General features: G+C 46.1%; 1 protein-coding gene across 3 annotated transcripts in view; it reads left to right on the forward strand.

The window, feature by feature from the left end:
* The window catches only part of ATP11B (ATPase phospholipid transporting 11B (putative)), a 456,703-nt gene that overhangs the window by 354,530 nt on the left and 75,695 nt on the right, over nt 1–26,478 (forward strand). For all 3 annotated transcript variants that reach the window (XM_069213099.1, XM_069213101.1, XM_069213100.1), the window contains exon 28: nt 13,373–13,538. In XM_069213099.1, coding sequence (XP_069069200.1) covers nt 13,373–13,538 — 166 coding nt within the window. The remainder of the gene's footprint in view (nt 1–13,372; nt 13,539–26,478) is intronic.

A 26,478-nucleotide genomic window follows, 5' to 3' on the forward strand; every position in this document is an offset into this window, starting at 1 on the left:
GTCTTGTGAAACCATTCCTGGAACAGAAACCATGCCATTGTAAATGTATCATGACTTGAACCCTCATGCCCCAAACACACAAACATGAGTGGAAACTCTGTTAATGGAGGCCCCTGACACTTGTCTCTGCCCAGCTGACCTGTGGGCAATGGAGAAATGACCAACCTGCAGCCATCTGGCCGAATGAACCATAGGGCGGGCAAGAAAAACTGAACATGGTTAGAAATTTCAGTGATTATTAATGACAACCTTTTCTTGACATCCTCTAGTTAATCAGGTCACATGAAGGACCCTGTTGGGACTGTGATGGCCTAATGTTCATCACCAACCTCATGGGAAATGCCTCTGGTGTCCGAGGGTTCATCCTCACAGTTGGCAATTATACCATCCAAAGGCTTGGCACCTGCAGCCCATTTGGACCATATGCTGACTCCGTCAATGCCTCAAGACCTACCTCGGAAGGCCTACCCAGAATTCCCAACTCCAAGAGTGGACCCTGCATTGTTCCTGAATGGGCTGTTTGACATCCTCCCTGGAGTGCCTTCAGGCCCCAGTAAACCAATAAGGGTGCCATCAGAATTTTCACCTGCAGCGTTTGCTCCCTTCTTATCTCATGATGCCATTGACATGGTTGCAACTTCTGCACCCCCTACTCCTACATTGACTTCAGCTCCTATCCCTGGTCAGCTCATCACTGCCCCCACGCACAATGTAGGACACACACTGGATATCATTTTCTTCACAAGTGACAGAGACAAGTTCTCCCACACCATCGAGGTAACATGGACTGACCACAAAATCATCCAGTTCATCATTAATGGGCTGCCTGAAGCCCCGTCGAGACCCCCCACCCTCCCTCGCCGTAAATGGGGTAAAGTCATGGAAACACCCTGGATCGGCGCGCTCAAACATGCTAGACCCACCCTTGAACGCCACGTTCAAAACTTCCACAACTGGATCTCCTGAGCTGCTGACACCAGCACCCCCTGAAGAGCAGCAGCAAGCCCACCGGGCAAGCCAAATGGTTACACCCTAAACTTCTGACCCTCAAACGCTACTACAGTAGACTAGCGAGACACTGTTGTTCCAACAAGACCCCAGCGAACCTAGACTCCTGCTGGTCGCCCTCCACAGATACCACCACCTACTCAGGTAGACCAAGAAAGAAGCACTCACCACCCGCATTGAGGCAGGCACCAACGACGCCAAAGAACTCTTCAGCATCGTCAGAGAATTTTCCTGCCCCTCCGCCACAGAGAACACGATCCACCTCTCCCAAGCCCTCTGCTATCTGACTACTTTCACCACAAGATCGCCGACATCTACATAAACGTCGACCTCCCCAGCCCACCGACTGCGACCACTTACCCACCCCGCCCCCCACCAGATAACCAAATGGAAGCAGCTCTCTACTGAAAGCACCATCTCCACCACTTCGAATACCCTGCAGACCTCTGCCTGCACCGGTTCTCCAACCCAGGGTGAGAAGTAATCAGAGCCTCCTTCACAGAAATACTCAACACCTCCATCTTCACAGCCACTGTCCTCCGCGCCTGGAAGCACACCAAGATTGAGCCCCTCCTGAAGAAACCCTCAGCCAACCCCAAGAAGCTCAAAAACTATCACCCCATCCAAAGGCCTGGAAAAGGCCATAAACCGCCAGCTCATGGACTACCTCGAAGACAACTACATGCGTGACCCATTGCAGTCTGGCTTCTGGCCTAACCACAGCACCAAGACCCCCTTGATTGTAAGCAACAGATGACATCAGATGCCTCTTCGCCCTGGAGGTGGGGGGGGACACAACTGTCTTCACCCTCCTTCACTCATCAGCAGTTTTTGACATAGTCTTCCCCAACACTCTCATCGCCAGGCTCCACAGCATTGGCATCCAAGACTTGTCCTTCCTCTCTGGCTGAACTCAGAGGATCATCTTCCCTCCCTTAGTCTCTCCACCCAAAGACCTCATCTGTGGCATCCCCAGGGCTCCTCCCTCAGCCCCACCCTCTTCAACCCCTACATTTCTCACTAGGAGATATTGCACGCACCCACGGACTCAACATCGTCTCCTGCACCGACGACACCCAGCTCCTCCTATACCTCACAGATGATGCCACTACATGAACCAACTTCCAAAACACCATGACTGACTTTGCCACCTGGATGAAGACCAACTGCCTCAGGCTAAACTCAGACAAACCTGAGATACTCATCCTTGGGAACAAGCCCTCCCCCTGAGACAACACGTCGTGGCCGCTGCCCTCAGTCTCACACACACCCAACCATGCACGCAAGTTCGGGATTACCCTTGATACCCAACTGCCTATGAAGCAACGGATCAACAGGGTCTCAACTGCCTGCTTCCACATCCTCTGCATGCTCCGCAAGATTTTCCGATGGACCCCTATCTCTACCAGAAAAACAATAACCCAGGCCCTCATTGGCAGCCGACTCGACTACAGCAACACGCTCTACATCGGAACTACGAAACTGCTCGTGAACCACCTCCAGACCATCCAGAATGCAGCAGCAAGACTCGTCCTGGTCCTTCCCAGAAAAACCATCATTAATCCCCATCTCAAGGCCTTCCACTGGCTCCCGGTCCAGCAAAGATGCCTCTTCAAGCTTCACATACAAAGCTTCCCATAATGCTGGACCTGACTTACGTCGACAACTGTCTCACATTTGACCAACCGACCCGGGAACTCTGCTCAGCCTCCCTCGCCCAGGCCCACATCCACTGCAAATGCTTTGGATTTCGCATGTTCTCCCACCTTGCTGCAAGGTCCTGGAACTAACTCCCCCTCCAACTGCGCAACTCCCCTTCTCTGAAAGACTTCAGAAAGCAGCCAAGACTTGGCTCTTCGACCACCATCGCCAGCCGGACGAGGCCCGCAGTGTCCCTCCAGCACCTGGAGACTTCCTGGGGTTACCAGTTCGCCCGCTACAAGTCCCCCTTGATTTATTAATTAATCCCCATCTCTTCAGTCTAGTTAGAGGCTTTGACTCCATCTGAAATCACACCGGGTACTGTAGCTATGGTGCACAAGTCATGCAGGCCAATGGAGGAGCAGCAGTACAGACTCCACAATGTTTTTGGCAGATCCCTTAGCGTATGCTAGACAAGACTCTGGCAATGGTAATGTTCAGTTCATTCCACCTGATCCAGGTTTCCAGCCCTGACTGCCAGTAGGATAAACATTTCTCCCAAATTAAACATGGATGTCACCTCAATCAGAATTTCTATCTTATCACTATGTTATAAGGATAGCTACAGAAACTTTAGAACTTCTGCTATCCTCTGCTTCTACTAGCTGAAGTGTAGGCAAATAGCATGACAGTGGTCCTCAAGTCCTCGACTGAAGAAGCTGAACCACTACTTTTTATTGAGACTTCATAAGATGAGTTTTAGGTGCCTAGGACAAGCCAGTTACTTCTCCGCAGTAAGTACACTTGTAGCTAAATTCTATAAGTCTCCTCCTGACAATCTATTTTTTTCTGTTGGTCCACCCTTCATCAAGGGAGTTTAGTAGTTCAAGCTTCATGCTCCTCTAAATATTTGCCTAGAACATTCCTGTCTACCAATCTAGGAGATCTAAAAATTGGATTCCTTTGGCAAAAAGATGTTTTGCACTGGAAGCCTAGCCTTTAAATTCTAAATGCAACCTGTCATTTGGGGTTTTATGCACATGTGCTATGGGACATGTCCCAACTGGTAATTCAAAATTTTCATGACCATTTATAAACTCTGTTTCTCCAACCTTGTTGCAAAAGGACAGCTAGTGGTACATCAATTTATACAATCTTGGTTAGATATGGCTGTCTCTGTGGGAAGAGCCATGGTCTCATCTGTAGCCCTATGTCACTAGTCGTGGCTACATTTTTCAGCATTTTTTTCTGATGTCCACTAAACGACCTATCTTTTGATGACTCCAAACTGGGAGAAAGTTGAATTTGATCTGGAGCATTTTAAAGAGAGTTATGGCTGGGTCCCTTTATCTGTAACCTCGCGAAAGGGACTAAAAACTGTTCTGCATGTTTCGAGGCTGCACTAGGGGCTTCAGCTTTAGACAGTGACAATAGTCTCAGCACTGGTCTCAGAATCTGCCCCTCAAGCAATATAGGGTTTGTGGTAACGTGGGAGCAAATTACGTTCAACAGTCCGACAACTCCTCCCCCACCCCACCCAGAAAGCAGCTCTAATTAACTCTTGTCAAGGCTTGGGAACCTATGGTAGGCCGAAATTCACAATAGTGGGTCCTGCAAATTGTTGAAAAGGGGGTATGTCCTACCTTTTCAGCAGATCTGACCCAAGTCCCTCCACCCAAATCCTTCCTGTCACAAAGCCATGTCCGCATCCTGTAACAGGAGTTAGAGATTAATAAGATCTTAAACAAGTAAGATCTCAAATTAAGGTGGTAATGAATAATACAGAACCACTCTAACCGCCCTGATCCATGAAAGCTCAACAGTTATGCAACTCTCCCAACAATGACAAAAATATGGAAGACCAATACAAATAAGGCATTTACCTTTGCCAACTGTAACTAGTCTGTTTGGTTTGGAATCCCACTTTTGCTTCTGAAAGGACCCCATAGAGGACTTGGCCGCCTCTAACAAGTGCATGCTATCGGATGTCTAGCTGGATTACACGTCTATCAGCTATGATTGGACTAAACGATTTTCACTATGTTGACATCAGTCACTGCTTGTCTGCAGGTTACCATGTGTTCCTCCTGAACAGACACTTTATATCATTTACACATTGGTGCCCTATTTCCATTGCATGTCCTAGGCTGCAGCTCTGTCGCTACTGGGTGGACCTTATAGGACATTTGTGAACTGACTCTTCAGATTAATTATGATGGCGGCTTGTTGTCAGTAATTTCTGTAGATGCCCCTTATTTTCTCCACACCTATAGGCTCCTTTTCAAAGTAGTGCACACCTGTGCAGAGGAATGTGGCATGGATGCATTTATGTTCTCATATGTGCATAGTGTGCCGGTCTTGATTATTTTATTGGCAGGTTTGACACAAAATTGTGTCCTATCACTTGGTTGTAGGGATGTGATTGGTTATGGAACGTTAAACACGCTACAGACTAGACAAACTGATTGGCATGTTTGGGCATCATGGAAAATGGAGCTAAACCATGAACCAAAAATGGTAACTAGTGTTAATGACTACTGAAACACTGGACACCCACTTTCCTTTTTATTGCTTCACAACTTACTGGAAACTGCTCATAGATTCCTAAAGGTTCCCTGGAAGTGGGTTGTATTGTCATTGTGTGTTGTTGTATGCTGATGCCCGTGTAAGTCAATAGATCTAGGATCAGGCTTCGACATCACTTGGACCATTTGGTCTTCTACAATCAATTTGACAATTAACATTCAAAAGTCACAAGCTTTTATTTTAGTAACGAAGAAGGGAGGGTGCTTTTTATCTAAATTCTTCTTACAAGTTTAACAACTTAGGAATATTTAAAGAAAACATCGTTCCTCTTGCATTCTATGCATATGCAGTTACTATGCTAGGCTTGCAGTTTAATTTGTTATTTTGAAGGCTAGTGTATGAAAAGAGCCCTAGATTGTCCACCCAGTAGGGTTATCAGTGTTGAGTTAGCGGGTTATTCTATAAACTCAGCTGCTAAAGTGCAAAATATCAAATGTTTTGTTAATTTGTGTAAAATGGTGACCTCCCAGTAGACAGGGCTTACATTGATGCACTGTGGAAAAGTATCTCAAGTTGGAAGTGATCTGGTCGAAAAATGGTTCACGATTTATTTGTAAAGAATGAAATTGTTCTATCAATGTCAATCTATGTAGTATTGTAATCAGAAATGAATCACTTATTGCATAAACCATTTGTTTCATGTGGCTATGTTAGATTTAAGAAAAGTAAATTCTTTAAGTTTAAAATGTCTTTTAGAATCAATCAGTAGATATATATTATTTTTTTTGTCACTGTAAAACTATCTCAAACGGAGCATCATTAGTGCCCTGGCTGCATCTTTGATGGTGTTACAGTGCCTAATCTTTATATACATTTTTATAATACACACAATGGATCACAGACAGTTTTTAGGGCTTTCATTCCCTGGTTTGGTAGAAGACCCTGGGGAGAATATTATACTGTGTCGGTCTATTCCATTGTTTAATGTTCGTGCCAATCTACACAACAAGAAAATGTGATTATCACCATATAATAAATGCTAGGGACATCAACATTCATGTACCGTTCCATCTCTTAGTATGGTGTGTTGGCCTGCATCTGACTGATAGTATCTAGTGTCTTAAGTATCATGACAACTACAAACCACCATTCCCTACCTTCTTTGTCTAATTATGTGCAGTGCCTGGGCATGGCACACCACCAACCATTATAGTGATGCATCTGCTCATGTTTAGTATGAATCAGTGGCCAGCACATGATCCCTCTCCTGAGTGGTATGAGTGAAGGAGACCCTATTTCTCCTTGAGTGTAGACATTGGAGGGAGAAACAAGTCTTTCATCTCTGATTTCTGAGTGCATGTTACTAGATACAGTTCTCCCTTCATCTGCTTTAGGACACTGTCCTCTGCTCCATCTCAGTGATACCCTTTGAGCTTCCTGGGACATTTCCACACATCAAATTGTCTCACAATCCAGTATATCTTGGTGTCTGGACATCCCAATGCCAACTGTAGAAGATGTGCTGCAGGGTTTGCATAGTCTACAATCATTCTCAACCTCCAGAATCATTTTGCCGAGTGCTGTAGACTGAGGCATGTAGTACAGTCTGAATATATTTTCAATGGGTCAATCAGTGATGCCCATTAAGGGATATTTCCTTAATTTGCATGCAGCCCTACAACCATAGGGCATCTGTGATAGTTATTCCCAAATCATTCTCCCATCTGCTTTGTGCACCTCTTCTGTATATCGACAATGCGTTCAGCACCTGATTGTACATTCTGGTCAGAAGTCTTGTGGACAACTGACATGATATTATCATTGCGAGTAATGTCAGAAGAAAGTTACAGTGGGGAAGAAATTATATTTTCTATAGCACGGCCCTCAATCTGTAATACAGAACTTTATTGAGTGGTGTGCAGAGTATGCTTTCTTTAAATCGTAGCAAAGTCATGTTTTCTTTTTCTTTAATTTCCCCTCTTATGCTAATCTGAAGCTCATCTCAGCCACATCTCCTCCCTTCTGCCTCCACATTTTCTGAACCAACCCTCTCTCTCATCTCTGCTGATCAATTTATTAACGTTCTTGAATAGGAATGTTAATCGATTGGTAACCATTCAAAGTCCTCAACATTTCAGTTTGTAGTAAAGACAGTTTTTTTGTCCCACATGCCCTTCTGTAGCATACTGCCATCAGTGTTTATACTTGCGGCTCCTCCTGTAACATTCTTTCTGGTGGTAATAAATAGATCTGATAGAGACTTCTATTGTAGATTCCCTTATTTAGGATTTCCGCCAGGCGTCAGAATGGATCTTGAGCTTTTCCTTTGAGCAGTACCCCTGCGTGCCGTTAGGTGGCGTTGGTCGACTCCACTGGCATCGTTAGCATTGTTTTCGCTGTGATGACATTGCAGTTGTGTATAGGCACCTCCCCGGTGCGCTGATGTCACTTTTTTTCTTTCCGCACCAGCCTGCATTCAGTTCTGGCAAAGAGCTACCCCAGTAATTTTATGACTAACTGCAACACTTTTGTTGATTCGTTTTTTGCTGAGTTTTGATGCCTCAATGGATGTCCCATAAGACCGGATTCAAGCCCTGCGACTCCTGTCACCAAATGATGTTGATGGCTGATCCGCACCTCGTGTGCCTCTGGTTTCCGGAGCACGAACACGACCCAAAGTTGTGCTCAGAGTGCCAGCTATGAACCCGAAGGCTTTGAGAGAGCAGTCCCTAAAGCTCATGGCGTCCCCGCACTCGACTCTGCGTCGTTCCTGAGCTGGTTTGAGAGGAAGGTCAGGAGGCCAGTTGTGGTGTCATCACCACTCTTAGTCGTCAGTCATCTGGAATTCGGGTCACAAGAAGAACTTGAAGAAAGCAAAACGTTCTTCAGCTTCACCCAGTCTCTCTGACGTAACGCAAGAAGATCAATGCTGTAGGCCTCCATCTTCGGATCCTCCATCTGGGTCCGCTCCGCACCTCCCCGACTTTCGGTAGCTGGTGCCACCCATGCCCAACGTAAGAAATTTTATGAGGCCATGCGCCTCATATTTGAGCAGGCCGACCTACACTCGGAGTCTTCGGGCCCAGGGGAGTCGGTGAGGGCCCCTTCTAGTGCCAAGTCGTCCGCATCGGCCCGACTCCGGAGGGCACCTCCGGATCTGCTTCCAGTTCCGTCCCCACGCCGGTCGTGCCAAGGCAACCTTTCCTGGCATCTGGTCAGACATAGATGCTCCCGACATCGGCTGGGCCTACAATCGACGTTGATCCTATACTAATTCCTGACGACCTGGAGCCGGAATGCCGTTGCTTGATGTCGATTCTGTTTTCCACGGGCTATCCTGGACCCAGGGTTGATCCTGACCCCTATTGCTTTGGGTATGGATGTGGGGTTAGTGTAGAGGGGTCACTGGACCCTTTAGAATACCAGCTTAACCCTGGCATAAACTGGGTTCAGGATTGGGTGACGCCAGCAGGTTGGACTTCTCCCCTAATGTTGGCATGCTTTCTCCCTATACCATGGCTACGGATCGTAATACTCAATGGTGGTGAGAAGGGCTGCTGAGGTTTTGGTTCTCGAGCTTCCTCCTGGGGAGGTCAGGACTAGCCTCCTGACTGAGGTGCTTCGGCCTCAGGCCTCCAACTCAGAACTCCGCCTCCCCTTCAATGAAGCACTTATGGATGTCTTAGGTACCTGGTCCAGATCCAGCACAGGTGGTCCTGTCACTAGGACGGTTACCTGCCGCCACCGACCCAAAATTCCTGACCCAACACCCTACGCCTGAGAGCCTTTTCATCCAGGGTTCGTCATCCTTTGGTGCATTCCCTCCCCCTTCCCCGGACAGTGAATCAAAGACTGGACAACTTTGGGAAAAATATGTTTTTGTCAGCCAGTCTAGCGCTGTGGTCTGTGAACATTGCATGCCTTTTGGGCCGCTATTCCCATACTCTCCGGGATACGGTCGCGCACGTGCTGCCTTGAGTTCTGGAGGACGCCCGGGCGGTTCTCTCCCAAGCCGTTACCAATGGGAGAGATGCAGTGAAGTTCAGTATTCGTTGTGGACTGGATACGACCAAATTATTGGGCAGAACTGTTGCATTGACGGTGGCCTCGAGATGGCACACCTGGTTGAGTATGTCAGGCTTCATTGGGGATGTCCAGCAATCCTTGAAGGACATGCCCTTTGATGGCACCTGTCTCTTCAGAGACAAGGCGGACTTAGTGCTTGAACGCTTTAAGGACTCCCAGGCTATGGCTTCGTCCCTTGGCCTATCGGCTGCTCCTCGCCCCCAACAGTCCTCTTTCACCCCTTTCGTGGCTACAGAAGGGGCACCCAACCGGGGTCCTTTCCACCTAGCATCAACCCGCGTATGCTGTACAGCCCCTGCGGGCTCCCATGAGCTTGTGGATCAGGGAGCCAGCGGGCCTCCCAGTGCACCACCGCCCCCTCCTCTGTCTCCAAACCTTCCTAGTCCGTCAGAACATCCTGGACCAGTTGGCGGCAGGATTTACCATCACCTATCCCGCAGGGAATCCATTACCACAGTCAGGGGGGTATTGCAAATTGTCTTAAGGGGTTACTTCCTCCCCTTTGAGACTTCTCCTCCAGCCATGCCACCATCATACGATCATCTATTGGGGGATCATTTGGCACTTCTCCCTGAGAAAGTCAAGTCTCTCCTGGCCAAGAGAGCCATGGAGAGGGTCCCTGGGCCAGAAGTAGGTTGTGGTTGCTATTCCCACTATTTTCTGGTGCCCAAAAAGGACAAAGGCCTTCCCCCTACCAAGACCTCCGGACCCTCAGTCGCTTCCTCAAGAAGAAGTTCAAGATGCTAAGCCTAGCTCAGGTCCTTTCTGCCCTGGAGACTGGATAATAGCATTGGACTTGCAGGGCGCCTATTTCTACACTCCTGTCCTGCCATCCCACAGACGTTACCTATGATTCGTGGTAGGTTACGAGCACTTTCAGTTCATCGTGCTCCCCTTTGGCCTTACCAGCGCCCCTCTGGTGTTCACAAAAGCGATGGTAATGATTGCAGCTCACCTGCCCAGGTTAGGAGTTCCAGTCTTCCCCTACCTCGACGACTGGCTGTTGAAGGTGGACACTCCCCAGAAAGTCTCCCACCTCCAGACTACGGCAAGCCTCCTGCATTTGCTGGGGTTCAATATAAACGTGCTGAAGTCACTCCTGTCTCCCTCTCAGACGCTCCCTTTTATCGGAGCTGTTCTGGATACGGTGCAGTTTCAGGCTTATCCTCCCGAAAAGCGAGTCAACGATCGGGCTATGATTCCAATGTTTCATCCTCTATCCTGGATTCTGGTGAGAATGACTCTGAGGCTGCTGGGTCTCATGGCCTCCTGCTAGTCCAACATGCCAAATGGCATATGCGGGCTCTGCAGAGAGACCAGAAGTCCCAGGGGGGCGCAGCATCAGGGGAAACTCACCGACATGGTTCAGATCTCGGAGGGAACTGCAAAAGACCTGCCGTGGTGGTTGTGAACTCCAGATTGGGTCAACGGCAGATCCCTTCTCCCTTCCACAACCACATCTTATAGAAGTGACCGATGCAACACTCATGTGATGGGCCTGCCACAAGGGAGATGGGGAGATCAGAGGCTTCTGGTCTCTGGGGGAGTCAAGGCTCCACATCAACCTTTTGGAGTTCCAGGCAATCCGACTTAATTGAAAACATTCCTTCCCTCTCTCAAAGGGAAAGTGGTGCAGGTGTTCACGGACATCACCACTATGTGGTACTGCAACAAGCTGGCCGTAGTGGGGTCGTGAACCCTTTGTCAAGAGGCTCTTCACCTCTGGACATGGCTGGAACGTCAGGGCATTTCCCTGGTGGTTCAACATCTTGCAGGCTCTCGGAACATCAGAGCAGACGATTTCAGATGTCTATTCATAGTCAATCACTAATGGCATCTCCCTCCGGAGGTGGCGCAAGGTCTCTTTCAGCAGTGGGGAGAGCCTTGGTTAGATCTGTTCGCCAAGGCAGAGACTGCGCAATGTTAGGTGTTTTGCGTGCTGGAGTTTTCAAGGCGGCACTCACCCGGCGACTCTTTTCGTCACGAGTGGAGTTCATGCCTCCTGTATGCCTTCCCACCAATTCCACTTCTGCCCAAAGTTCTGAATAAGATCAGGCAAGACGCACCCAAATAATCCTGATGTCTCCAGACTGGGCACGAAGAGTCTGGTATCTCGAGCTATTGAGCATAGCCATCGATTCTCTGATCAGACTTCCCCTTTGAGTGGATCTTCTGTCGCAGCAGAGGTGACGGTCATTAACCCGGACCTGTCATGTCTCCGCCTCCTTGCGTGGAGATTGAGCAGCGACAGTTGATGGCTTTCGACCTTCCACCCAAAGTCTGTAATGTCATCTTGCCAGCCAGGCGTCCCTCCACCAAAACGGTATACGCCTGTTGTTGGAAGAAATGTGTGACATGGTGTATCAACAATTGTGTTGATCCCCTCTCTGCATCTTTCTCAGAGGTTTCTCTGTTTATTCTCTTTCTTGCCAAGTAGGGCTCTGCTCTGGGCATCCTCAAGGGATATTTGTTAGCCATCGGTCTTTTTGAGGCTACTTGACCAACCTTACCTGTTCAAATCTCCCATTGTTGGGAGGTTTCTCAAAGGCCTCATGCATGTTTCCTGCTATCCCATTCATAATGCCCAAGTGGGATTTTAATTTGGTCCTCCCCATCTCGTGTGCGCCTTTCAAGCTGCTCCAGAGCTGTCCTCCACAGCTCTTGACCCTTAAAACTGCCTTCTTGATTGCCATCACCTCTTTTAAAGCTCTTTTCGAAGCCATCATTCCTAGCAGTACATCCTGACAAGGTGGTGCTTTTTAGCAGGGCTGCCATCCTTCCCATAGTGGTGACACCTTTTCACTAAGGCCAATCATCTTGTCTACATTTTAGGGACCCCCACATCCCTCATGATGAGAGACTTCTTCACCGCCTGGATCCAAAAAAAGGGTTGGCTTTATCTAAATCGTACCAAAGATTTCCAGATGGATGATCAACTCTTTGTGGGTTATGTGGGTGCAAAGAAAGGAAGGGTGATGCAGAAGAGGACCATCTCGCACTCAGTAGTCTTCTTCATCAAGATGTGCTACGCTTTTGGAAAAAAAAGCAACCTCCTGTGGGATTGCGCGCTCATTCAACCAGAGCAACTGCTGCTCCCACAGCGTTAGCACGCGGAGTTGCAGTCCTGGATATCTGCCAGGCGGCAACGTGGGCATCTTTGCATACGTTCACCAAGCATTACTGCTTGGACAGTCAGGTCCGCAGAGACAGCTACTTGGGCCTTTTGCTCCTTCAGGACTTTTTGGTGTGATCTTGGTTCGCAGCCCACCCTGGGGATGGTATTGCTCGAATATCTATTCTAAGGTAAGAAATGTGCAACTAGAAGTCTCTATCACATGTACGAGTTACTTACCTTCAGTAACCATATATCTGGTAGAAACATATTCTAGTTGCAGATTACTTACCCACCCGCCCATCCTCCCCACACTGAGAGCTGATTTCTAGGGACAGGAACTTCCCTTTAAGGGCCCTAGTTTTAGCGCAGCATTCTCAGTGTTCTTCATGGCTCCGCGCTACTTGTGTGGAAAGTCGTGAAAAGAAGCTGATGTCAGCATGCCAGGGCAGGGGGAAATTATAAGGTAGGAAATCTGCAGCTAGAATATGTCTCTACCAGATATATTGTTACCGAAAGTGAGTAAATTGTATTTAAACTCCCCAAAAACCAGTCTCATACGGCAGGCTCAGACCTGCTCAGGGCATTCTCCAGGCCTCGTCTATTAGGTGAGTCTCCTGGGTGTTTTGTGGAGCTCCTGATCCTTACTCGACTGGCTTTGGAACGGTCAACTGGTGGTGACAAATAGGAATTGATGTGACACTAACATCAGTAATGAGTTTTCTCTTTCATATGTACTGTTTTACAAAAAAAAAGTTGTTGACATTCTCAGTATCTTCTCATCCTATTTTTATCTTCTGTACTACCTGAGTTTAAGTGAAAATATGGGGTGGGTTTTAATGTGATACGATATGTCAATTTACCTTTCAAATGTTCTTGTTATGATTTTCTTGTGATTGTTTATAAGTCTTTATATATGAAACAGTCAAGTGATTTATGAATGAAGTTCAGTTTTAGCATTCTTTGTTCAAGGTTGTAAAGTACCTTTATTATTTGCAGGCCTTTTCTCCACACACAGGATATGTACTTTGTGTTTGTTCAGCTGCTTTCGAGTGGTTCGGCTTGGTTTGCCATCATCTTAATAGTCACCACCTGTCTGTTCTTTGATGTTATGAAGAAAGTGATTTACAGGCATTTACTACCTTCAAATACAGAAAAGGCACAGGTAACCTACACGTCGTTCAGTTTGACATGAAATGTATTTGGATATAGAACCATACTCAAAATGTCTTCGACTTTCTTCTGATTCTATTGCAGCATTTTTCTTCATCTTTTAAAATTCACTGTCATTGAGGTTTTACCCAGTTGCTTTATTTAGGTGAAACATGGTGGTATGATTGACCTGTTTTTAATCACTTTCGGAACATAGTGGTATAAGAATAAGTAGATGCAAAACTGTGGCAATCGTTATTCTTCAAAATATATTGTTTATCAATTTAAAATCACACACATTCCAAACATAATTGCAAGGTTTTGCAATACATCTAAATTCAGACTCCGGCATCATGATTTCACCAGCAGTGAAACCAAACAGCAACAGAAAATAGTTTAAACAATAATTCTTTTTACATAGAGGTTTATTTGTACTTCTAAGTCATATAAAAATGATTAAAGTATGCTTTTGTTTTGTAAGAGACCTGCAACTTAAGTAAGGGCACATTTATATTTTCAGATTTAAGTGTTATTGTTACAGGGTCCTTCATAGCATTCCCACCCTTTTAGTAAGGAGAAACCGTGCATTTGATTGATTGTACGATCTGATGATTGCAGATATAAGTAGGCAAGCCTTCTCTACTGTTCATCCTTCTAGATGAAAAAAAAGAAACAATATCTATTGGCTGAAGCCAAAGTACTTGCTATTCTGCATCCAAAGGAATAAACACACACTGTCAATTATTTAGTTTGAATTTTTTGTCTTTTAAGCAGCTTTAAATTAACCTTTAGACTTAAGGTGTTCAACGTTTTCACTGTGAGATTGGAGAGCTGTCGTCTAAAGTTGACGTGGTCCCAGAGACTCCGCTGCCACTACCATCTTCAGCAGGGCACCCTCCTTCAGTCTGTAATCTGGCATGATAAAGTAAGGGAGACCCTATGCCATGAACATACTATCTACAACAATTTCAGTTACCAACTTCGAGGTATGCAACAGCTTTCAGGTTATGGTCGCAGCAGATGCTGGGGTAAAAGGGGATGAATTTCTGTCATATAACATTTTTGTCAAAAGGACAAATGAGAATCTTTTGTTTATGCTGCAGCTCTCAATTCTTCAGTGGCACCCACTACTAGCCTTGTTTGGGTAAATATGTTCATAGTAATTGGTAGTTGGTTTGCTGTGTTACCATCCTTTCTTATTATAGAGGAATTTAATAGTTGGATGCATGTCAAAGTATTCTTTATATCAAGCATCATTTTCTCTCTACCACATTAAGCACTTACATTTTCTACAATGACATGTTAAGCAAATATCCTTGACAGGCATGTTCTCCAAATAGAGCGCACACAATGTTTTCAGAATAAGTATGACAATTAATAGACTGATTTTGTAATACCCACATTCTCCTCAGCAGTAGTCTTAGTCATGCAACCCTTATCCAGATGAAACACTTTAGGCCTCACGGGAGGTATGGGATGTGCTATGAAAATAACAATGCAGTCTCACCTTTCACTAACAAAACAGGAACATTGTACCTTTTCTTCTGCTCCATACTTTTCTGTTGTTGTTGGTGTGGGTTACCTTTATCAGAGATGAAGAGCTAATCCTATTTTTCTGGCTTTCAAGTACTCTTTGTTATCCCACAAGAAGGTTTGTTAATTAATGGTTAAGACCGCTCACCTTTTAAAGTATGGCACCATAAACGCTTTAGCTGGTTGTCAGGCAGACGTTTTGCTCGTAATTCTTAAGAATATACGTTCAATGGGCTCACCACATGCTATTGTTTAGCTGTTTTCTATGAATTTTCGGTTGCACAGCATACTCAATACATTACAAAGGCTCTTACTGTTAATAACAACTGTTAAACTCAGACCAGCTTCCAGATTAACTACTGATGTTTAACAGTATAGTGTACTAGAGAAAACCCCTCAAGATGAATCTCCAGTAAAATAAAAGCACGGATATTGCCATTCAAGATACAGCTCTTCGGTGGACATCGGTCTCTTTCTTAGAAGCTGCTTGTTCTGCAGCAGCTAAATTTAATTTTAGTAGCGCTTGACCTGAAGTAGGTTCACCCCTCATGTTTTTTTCAGCTGTGTATCGTGGCCAAAACTGAATGGCAAGCACTGTAAACCTTCCTTAGGATCCTACTCTGGTTTGGGACTGGCTATTCATGTTTATGGGGGCTTAGTATCATGAAAGTGAGAGAATCGTTGAATCATTACCACCAAGTCAGGTAGATCTTCTTTTTCTAGCATACCTCATTCATTTGATCAGACTCCCCTCAGCTATAGCCCAGTCAATCATACATCTTGCATCTGCTAAGGATTGTAATGTGCCTTTTAGCTGATATTATACATTACACTGCAAATGTCCACTTTATCTTATTGTTTTCTGTCTGTAATTATCCGCAATAGGAATTATGTAAAACCTTGCACATCCCCAAGAGATGGTCACAACCTAGACATGACCTTTGTCCTTTGCATGAAGACAAATTGGACATGCTTGCACCTGGCATTTCTTTGTATATATTTTCATCTGCATGAGTGCGTTCTCCCATTCTTTGTCTGTTACTGTATCTAGTTTCAGGGGTCATTTTTATTTTCTTTAGCCAGTATTGCTCCTTCTCCCTTATATTGTCTCAAAGCAAGATATTAACTAGCTTCCCCCCTTCCGACATTGGCATTACTTCCATTTTACTGGTGATATCTAGTACCTCTGAAAATGTTTCAGTATGTTCCTAGACATTTTGACACTCCGCAAGAAGGGGCCCATAGTACCCTGTGCTTCTACAAGTCAATGGGCCTATTGCTAGAGTAGAAGTCTCCATCTGTTTCATATGCCCTGTCGCCTTATGATATCCAGTGCAAAATTCTTAAATGGTGTAATGCACCATCATGACATTTTATGGTCCAAATGGGGTATTTTTCAGTTCTACCCTGACCATCCTGACTCCATTATTACCCTCCTGCCTTATGACGTACAGGTAATGTCTTACTGTAGTATATTCCAGGTTTTCATCTTACAGTGAATGGTGAGTATATGATTCCTGTAACTGTGTCTTTCTCCGTTACATCCATCTTCAGACATTTTTAACTGTATGCCGAAGCTGGTTCCCCCTATAGTATAACTCAGGGTAAAGGAGTTCTAGCCCCCTTGTTCCCATTCCAGTTTCACAGTTTCTATCTTTACCCATTTCTTCTGCCCAGATTAAAGACACTAGGAGTTTGCCCTGTTCTTTAAAGAACAGGGCTTTACTGGGATACATAGAGACCTGCAGTACATATATGCATGGTAAATATACCATTCCTGGTAAGGAGGTCCTTCCTTTCACTGACAAACATTTGTGAATTAAGTGCTGTGGGCAAGGCGGGTGGTTCAGGTGCTTTGTGTTTGTCATCAATGTCTACAACTCCAGGAGGAGCCTGTTGATGCCCCTTCTATGTTTCCGACACCGTAGAAACTCTTATTTTTAATGCTAGAAAAACCTTCTGCTTTCTCAATTTTTCTTACCGTTCGTGGATTCCCTTGACTGGTTTGCCTCATATTCTCCTTTTGTTGATGGTTGTCCCCGTTTTCTTTCATCACCTGCATTCTGTCTGCACAATTTTACATGTCTGCACATTTCTGATAGATACGTATTAGTGCAAATTCCTCACCTTAGAATATTCACAAGGTACCAGGCTGGACCGTAGAATTTCTTTTTGCACTGCTCCAGTGCGACAATAGGTGTATCCCTGCGGCTTTGTGCTGATTTCCTGTCTCCCCTGAAGTAACAGAGCAGAGATGCATATGGTGGTGATGGTGAGGGGAGGACTTGCCCCTGTATATACTGAAGATACCTTATACCTTGATTTACAAAACACCATTGGGCTTAATACCTGACCTGAAACGGAGTATGACTGGCCACATAGGCTGCCATCTGAAGAACGCCTCTCATTTGCTGTGGTATGTTAGAGAGAATCTGAGATACTTGAATTACAGCTGCTCTCCATTAAGAATAAGACAAATTATTTGAAAAACATTTTACAACCTTGGCCAGCAAAATCAGAGCCCTTGCTTCCATTTCATGATGCATTCTCAGATATTCTGATACCTACCTGGTTGAGATCATGTTCTTGTCGCCCTTTTAGTGGACAGGTGGTCATGCGACATAGGCTAGTGCACTGTGATCCATGTTCTCTCGCCAAGAACCCTAATCCGCAATGTATTGTTGTGCACACTTTGACCAGGAAGGTAAATCCTAGATCATTTCCTACTATTCCACAAGATAGCAGATCCAAAAGTATTGATGCATTTACCAAGTGAATGTTTTCATCTGCCAACCCATGAATGTGATCTGCAAATGCAGAAAGTTTGGCCGAAAGACCTTTAAAACATGGCCAGTGAGCTCTTAATGGTAGTCATGGAAAACCTTGGGGCCTCTTTAGGTCAGGCGATCATGGCAGGAAGGGTGTAGCAAAGTAAGCCATCCCCAGAGGCTTCAGTACCACAGTTTGTATTGCCAGGGCACATCGTTCCTGTGTTGTGCTTTGCAAATACACCTGGATAGAATCAGCAGCATGCACCAGACAGCACATTCCTTTCAGGGATGTGTAAGTGAAATTTGCAGATAGTGCATTGACCAACAGGGGCACAAGACCTCCAGTTGCTACTCCCCCTGCTACAGTGGCCAACATAACACTGTAGTTTGTCCTCAGTGGCACATGCCCAATCAGTGAGTGCAGGATTTAACAACTCTTCCCAGCATGGATATCCAACAAGTCTGACAAATGGGCCTTGCAGATTGTCCAAAAGGGCTAAACCCTACTTTTTCCTCTCCTCTGCACTCAATATTCATTCCACACCAGAAACATATTTCGAGGGAGCATTTATCCATCCTGCTACAGATGTAAAACTTGTTGCTCTCTAAGGATGCCATAGAGCAGGGACCAGATTTCGGGGAAAGCAGATGTTGCTGTTCCTGTAATTACCTCATTCAGATTAAGGTTTGGGCCTCAGGCCAATTATGGACCTTTGACTCTTGAACGGCTTTGTGGAAGTACAAATTCAAATTACTTACATTAGCTCAGATGCTTTCTGCCCTGGTTCCAGGAGACAGGATGGTGTCACTGGGCTTGCAGAGCACTTATTACATCCTGCAGTCCCAAGTGCATTACTTTCAGTTCAAGGTGAGCTATGAGCTTTTTCAGTTTGATCTGCTCCACTTGCAGGTTTGTACCCCAGTGAATAGTACTGCAACAAGCATGGCAGAGTGGGTCCTGGGACCTGCACCACTGACGGTTGCTGGAGCACCACAAAGTCTCAGGGTGCTTTCAGCTGCCTGAGTCCTCTAATGCCAGGGCAGATGAACTGAACAGACATCGTGTGGCACATCACAAGTGGCATCTATATCCTCAGGTGGGTTGGGGTGTATTCCACAGATGTGGAGAGCCCTAGCTAGATATTTTTACGACAGGCAAGCTTGCAAGGGCAATATATTTGCGCGTTGGAATTTCCACACGAGCACTAGCTAGAAGACCCATTCCAGCCAAAATGGAACAAAAGGCTCCTGAATACCTTCCCCCTCCACTACCTCTCCTGACCCTACTTCTGAAGATCAAAAACGGGGTCCAGATCCTCCTAGTAGTCTGGTACCAGAAACCTCTGAGTGTCTGCCCTTCTAACAGTCTACCACTTCTGGAATGCCTCTTGTCTCAGCAGCAGGACATGGCACCATAGCAACTTGAAGACCTTCGCAAAGCCATTGTGCAGCTTTTTGGCCTGTTACTGGCTCCCTATGATGCAGCTATAGGCCTAAGGAGAGGAAAGGCACCCCAACTAGACTTTGGCAATCTGCTGCAGTTGGTCCTTCAGGATCTGCTTAGGACTAACTTCAGTATCTTTTCCCTCCCTGGTGCCATAACCCACTCTGTTCCGGAGTCCACTTATGCCAGCACCATCTACTCCAGATGACAATGGTAAACCCATAGACCTGCCACGGCGTAGACAATGCCCAACCGACCAAAGCTGCACTCTCCTTTATCTGAGCCGCAATCTATTTACTACCCTTCTGATTCTGACACAGTGCCTCTACCTTCGGGAAGGGCTCATGAGATTGCCCAGCCTTACTTAGATGATAACTTGTATGATGACCTCCTAGATGCCTGTGGTTTTGACACCAATAGACAGTGGGCTAATTTCACCCCCACATCCTGCACCTCTGGGGCCTGCCACAGAAGACAGCACATCTTTTCCTATGGGTACGCAAAGGGTGGCAAAGGTTCTTGATCTTAATCTTCCTACTCAGGAAATTAAAACCAATTTTGTCAGAGTTGTTGTATCCAAGCCAGTCTAGTTATGAGCCCCTATTCATTGAGGCTCTTACTGACACACTGTTATATACCTGGGACAAACCCTGCTCAGTTCCACCTGTGCTTCACCAGACGCCAGCATCCTGCTTCGGGCGATCCAGTTTTCCTCACCCAGCACCCCACTCCTGCGAGCCTAGTAGTGTAAACTCAAACTCATTCCCACTACTGCCCCTGACAAGGATTTAAAGAGGATAGAGACTTATGTTTTTTTTTCCTTCTACGATTTGGGCCCTTCAGTCGGTGACTGCAATTACTCTCATGCCTCGTGGGACTCCCTGGGCCATATATTGCTCAGGGATGTGAAAGAAGCACAGGCCATTCTCTCCTAGGCCACGCAAGATGGTCTTAATGCGGCCAAGTTCACCATCTGCTGTGCGCTTTATACCACTAATTCCCTCTGCAGTGCTAATTGGCACCAGTGTGGTCATTCTCTGGCATGCCTGGATGCGATCCAGTGACTTTATGGGAGACGTTCAAGCTAGTTTCACGGAGATGCCATTTGATGGCGCCTGACTTTTGTGGGATAAAGCAGACTCAGCCCTGGAACTCCTCAAAGACAGCAGGGCCACAACGCACTTCCTGAGCCTTTACCTTCCTCCGCACCAACCACACCTGCTATCTCACCCCCTCTGTGTACATCACCTCAGCCTTTTTGTGTATGCAGTACACACAGGACAGGGTAACAGGGACAGTCTTCTGTTAGTGGTTATGATTCTCACCACTTCCTGGTGCCAAAAATGGATGAGGGCCTCCATCCTATTTTAGACCTTCGCCAGCTCAGTGCCTTTCTGCTGAAATATAAGTTCAAGATGCTCACGCTCGCCCAGATCTCGTCTCGTTTCAACCCTGAAGATTGGATGATAGTGCTGGACCTGCAAGATTCTTATTTCCACATCCCCGTCCTGCAGACACACAGGCCATATCTGAGGTTCCTGATCAGCCGTGAGCCTTTTTTAATTAGCTGTACTCCCTTCTGGCCTTACCAGTCCGGTGTTAACGAAAGTAAGGTTGTGAGAGTAGCACATCTTCGGAGGTTTGAGGTGCCAGTCTTCCCCTACCATTTCCAAACCCCATAGGCAGTTGCCAACCACCTCCAGAATACACCAAACCTCCTGGCATCCATGGAGTTCAATATCAATGTACTGAAGTCACACCTAATGCGTTTGCAGCTCAGACTTACCCCTTCATCAAAGTCATTCTGTAGAAAATTCAGTTTTGCCCTTATTCTCCGGAGTGGAGAGTCCAGTATATTTAGGCTATGACCGCGATGTTTCATCCTCTGTGTTGGTTCTCACTGATGATGACTCTGAAGCTGCTGGGACTGATGGCTTCCTGCTGATTATACACCCCATATGGCGTCTCTGCAGTGAGATCTTAAGTCTCATTGGACACAGCACCTGGGAGATCTTTCCGACCTGGTCCAGATTTCGGACTACAAATAATCTGCAGCGGAGGCTGTGGGACTGCAATTAGGTCAGTGGCACCCTTTCTTCTTACCCCACCCAAAGTTCACAACGGTGACTGATTCTTTGCTTCTGGGTTGAGGAGGCGATTTGAGAAAGGTGGAGATCAGAGGCATCTGCTCTCTGGCAAAGGTCTGACTCTATATCAATCTTCTGTAGCTGAGAGCCATCTGCTTGTCGTTGAATTCCTCCCTACATTCCGTTAAAGGGAAGCTTGTGCAGGTGCTCCCAGACAACACTGCCCCCATCGTACTTCAACAAGCAAGGCAGTGTGGTGTCTTGCAAGCAAAGCGAGGAGGCTTTGCATCACTGTACTTGGCTAGATCACTAAGGAATTTTTCAGATGGCACACTCGCTGGATTTCCTGAATGCTAAAGTGGAGAAACTAAGCCATCCATGCCTTCAAGATCATGAATGGTCTACATATACTGAGGTGATGAGAGGTGGTCCTTTCCACAGGTGACTCTGTTTTCTCACTACCACAAAAAATGCAGTGATGGCACTTTTGCACGTGTTGAAGTTTCCAAGGCATCTCTCACTTGTTCCATCTACGGTGGGATTCAGGGCTCCTGTTTGCCTTCTCACCAGTACCTCTCCTGCCCCAAGTTCGTCAGGACCAACCAGGACCAAAACATCGTGGTGGCCCTGGATTGGACACAGAGTTTAATATCCAGAGCTCCTGGGCATGAGCACTTCCAGGAGGATCTACTGTTGAAGCAATGAGTCAAGGTCCTGGGCCCAGCCACCGCAGTCTCCACCTTAATACTTGGAGATTGAGCTGTGACAGTGAACGCCTTTGACCTTCCTCCAGAAGTGGTTGATTTCATCTTTGCAGCCAGATGTCTCTCGACAAAATCTGTATATGCCTGTTGGGATAAATGTGTGGTTTGGTGTGGCTTACGACAGATAGACCCCCCTCTACGCCAGGTTACCTGATGTTTTGTTGTTTGTTCTGTCCCTTGCCCAGCACGGCTTTTGGTTTGAACACAGTTAAGTGGTACCTTTCAGTCGCTATGGTTGCCGGACCTGTCCTCATTATTTAAAACAGCTGTTGTAATGCCTTTTTGAAAGGACGTTGGCATTTGTTTCTTCCTTCTCCCTTTGTTATGCTTCAGTGACTGCACAGCTGTCACTTGCAGCTTCTAACCCTCAAGACAGTGTTCCTCATTGCCATACCTTTGGCACAGTAGGTGAATGAGCTCCAAGCTCTGTGTGACAAACTTGTTCTGCGAACTTGTCATCCTTTCTTATAAAAGTAGTGAAGCTGTTCCACATCAGTCAAACCATCACCTTGCTGGTGTTATGTGATCCTCCTCATCCAGTTAAGGAGATGGAGAAGACTCCATTGCCTAGACCCTAAGATAGTGCTGAGCTTTTACATCTATGATACCAGATAACACCGTGTTGGATGATCTGCTCCTAATTTGGTTTGCAGGAGCGAAGAAAGGCAAAGCCATGCAGAAAAGGACCATCTCACTCCGGATCATTGCAATAAAATGTGCTACACATTGGCCAAGAAGCAGCCCCCAGAAGAGTTACGGGTGCATTACACCAGAGCGAAGGCTCTGGGACAGCCTTGAAAGCAACTGATGTCACAACTGAAGTTGTGCCTATATTGGCTCCACAGGTCATTTCCAGAGCAGAATAGTGTCAGTGCAAAGCTTTGTGGCACGCAGATATACTGCTATAAAGTTGCTGAATCGAGTCTGACTCTGTGGGAAGTATTCAAAAGGAGAGGAATCTGCGGTTAGGTAGTCTCAACCAGAAAAAGCATTACCAAAGGTAACTTGTTTGTATGACAAGAAGGGCTCTTAGTTTCCTCAGTTCTTCAAGAACTTTTGGTTTGAGTCTACACCACAGACCTGCAACTTTAGGGAGGTACTGCTTTGGTATCTATTCTAGGGTGAGGAATATGCGGTTAGAAGTGCCCATCATAAAAACAAGTTACCCCCTGTGAGGATTTGGGTGTATTTTATGGGATGGCCGTGGGACCTCACCGTGTAGAACACTCGGGGGGGGGACGTATTCGGTCCAGTCAAGCTTGTTTGCAAAAGCTTAGGCTCAACCATAGGGAGCTATGGCTTCAGGCAACAAGGTTTAAACTAAGGAGCCTGTATAACATATTTAACAGCACCAGACGACGTAATAATAAAGCCCCACAACCAGAAAGAAATCCGACACCAATTTATAAAAATAGAATATATTTTTAGAAGCCAAGATGAGCACAATCCATCGAAGAGCTCTGGAGATATGAATTTTTAAAGAAAAGTTATATTTCAGTACAACCGCAAACAAGCATTGGTAACCTTAAAGTTTGTAAACTCTTGAAAAGTTTTTGTACGAGTTATGTTCATCTGCTCCCACCTGACTTGTGCAACCAAATCTGACAGGGAGGTGTTCTTGGATTGGGGGGTGGGGGGGGGGGGTGAATGCAGGAGAATGAAGATTTTCAAGGATTCTCTGGGTGCTGTGCGGTCAACGGGGAGGTGCCTTTGTAGTTATTCCGCCGGCCACGAGTCTGGTGGGAGGACACTGGTCACAGAGGTAGGAGTCCCCCAAAGTCCTCTATGAGCCATAGAAGGTCAGCTGCTGCTGGGCTACCGGTCTCCGTCCACAGCAGTCCCAGCAAAATCCTTTAGTGGAGGCTGATGCCTTCTTGGGCAACTTGTCTGGACTCGGACAAAAATCCCATGTCGAGCAGACTCAGGTGACTCTCTCGTCCATCAAGGATTATTCTCTTGTTTGTCCAGCAGCAGCTAGTGGTGATTCCTAAGAAGTGGCTACTGACCTGCCGCATTGGCCTACTCCAGCTTTGATGGCCCTGTTGCTGTTTCCATGAAGTCAGACAACTGACAACTGGGCAATCCTTCATTGGTCCTGTCTCCAGTTCTGGCATGATGTGAGATTCAGGGTGCCATATTTGTGCCCCGGAGGGATGTTGCGGTCACTAGCTACTGGGCTACCAAGTTACCTTCCACACTGTGACAACCTTCCGGCTGTGTGTGGTATCTAGCAATCCCAGAGTGCACTATACGGCCCACTCTGAAGATGTCTAAATCCTTCCTCAGATGTTAGGAGCTTGGTGGCCCACCCTTGTGGTGTGGCTACTTGTAGGCTACGCCCACACAGGGGGAAAACGGTTTGGGCACTGGTCTCCCCTCTCTGTTCCCGCTGCAAGCCTGTCTAGCTGAACAAAGGGTTGTCACTCAAGCATGATCCCATTTGTCCACCAAAGGCAGCTTTGGCTTTGAAACTTGCCTTTTGGGCTAACACCCTGAGTGGCTTCCTGTGAAGGGGCGGTACATCTCCCCCTGTAGCAGGCTGCATTTGTTACTAAGCCTGGGAGTCGTTCATACTACTTCCGAGGAGGGCACACTGTTTGATGGGCAGCGACCATGTGGGGCCACTAGACAAAGTAAATCGCAGAGTCGCAAATTTCTAAAAGTTGCATTTTCATAAGAGTGGCATTAAATTCGATTTGGGCATCAAGTCTGGTTTAATGCTGCAATGAATTTGATACCTTGCAGTATCTATCTCAGTAGTCCCATTTAGAAGTTAGCCGGGCTGAGAGGTCAGCCGGTAGCTCCGTGTTAGTCAGTGGGGTTACTAGCTCTTCAACTGCAAATATTACAGTTTGGAAGCATTGGTGACAGGACATGTAGGAAAAATACATGTCCCATTTAATAATGTACAGCTCCCTGCCTTAGGGCTTGGTAGGCCTTTGTTAGGGGAGCCTAACATATATTAAGGGAAGTGGGAGGTGTGTGCTATTGATGTAAATGGCAGCGTTGAACTAGCGGTTTTCCCTTCCCGATCTGCAGTAGCAGGCTCGGAGCCATTTTGTACCTTGTTACACACCGTGTGGCACAATCTGGTTAGTAGGTCTCAGTGCACCTTTTCCCCACCAATTGGGAGATGATTATAGTGGATTGCCGGGCCATCCCTCTGATCCTCAAGAGTTATTTCCTACCCTTCCTGTCCCACCCTCCTACCGAGAACCTGCTTCCATCAGAATGTGCTCTTTCATACATGTCTCAATTTTAGAGACAGTTGTTGTTGCCCTCCTGCACCGAGAGACCATAGAAGTAGTGCCTCTAGAAAAAAGGGGCACAGGACTCTACGCTGTTTACTTCTTGGTTCCCCAAAAGATGGATGCCTGAGTCCCATCCTCAGCCTCTGCCTTTTGAATCTTTTCATTAGGCAGCACAAGTTCAAGATGATGTAATTGAGTCGGGCATTGCTGGTCCTCAATGCAGGGTTTTGGCTAGCAGCCTTGGACCTCCTGGGAACCTACTTTTATCTTCCGATTCTCCCTGCGCAAATGTGTTACCTTAGGTTCACCATGCAGCCCCTATCACCAGACAAACAGACCGAAGGTTTCAGGCTCCAAACACCTCCTTAAGACAGGTGCCTGTATTGTACAAATGTTGTATACATTCCTCTATATAGCCATCTAGGCCAGGAGCTTTCCCGGATTCCATGCACGTAATAGCCTGTAATTCCTTTAGGCATATCTAATTCACCCTCTGCAATTGTTTAAGAGTCTGAAACAGTACCAATCAGGGAATGCCATACATCATCTATCAGCTTCTTCCCCTTAAGAGTACAATGATTAATAAAGTCTAATAAAGCAGCTTTCTTTCTCGTTCACCCCTCTTCCATAGCTATCCGACTTAGACCTGTGTCCCTATGTTTTGCTTTTAATCTATTCACCAAAATAATTTTGCTTTATCACCAGTTTCATACATCCTTCTTTCTTCCCACAGATATTTTGGCTTGTAATTCCAACCTATTTAGGACATCCTAACATTGGGTAGCTGTGATGCTTCCATTTCCTGTAATGTGGAGCTCTACTGAGCCCATTGAACTTCATCACGGGTGTGTGATCCAAAACAGATAAACTGCACATCAGTCTCTTGAATCCATTTTGCCTAATGCGTATGCTTGGTGCATGTGTACAAAAAAAAATATATATTATATATATATATATATATATATATATATATATATATATATATATATATATATATATATATATATATATATATATATATATATACACTTTTACCTACTTGTAGTTTCTGCCATGCTGCTGAGGCCCATCTCCTCTAAGGCTCCCACAAAGGTTGGTACAGG

This window comes from Pleurodeles waltl, chromosome 11 (genome assembly GCF_031143425.1).
Source record: "Pleurodeles waltl isolate 20211129_DDA chromosome 11, aPleWal1.hap1.20221129, whole genome shotgun sequence".
NCBI classification, from domain to species: Eukaryota; Metazoa; Chordata; class Amphibia; order Caudata; family Salamandridae; genus Pleurodeles; species Pleurodeles waltl.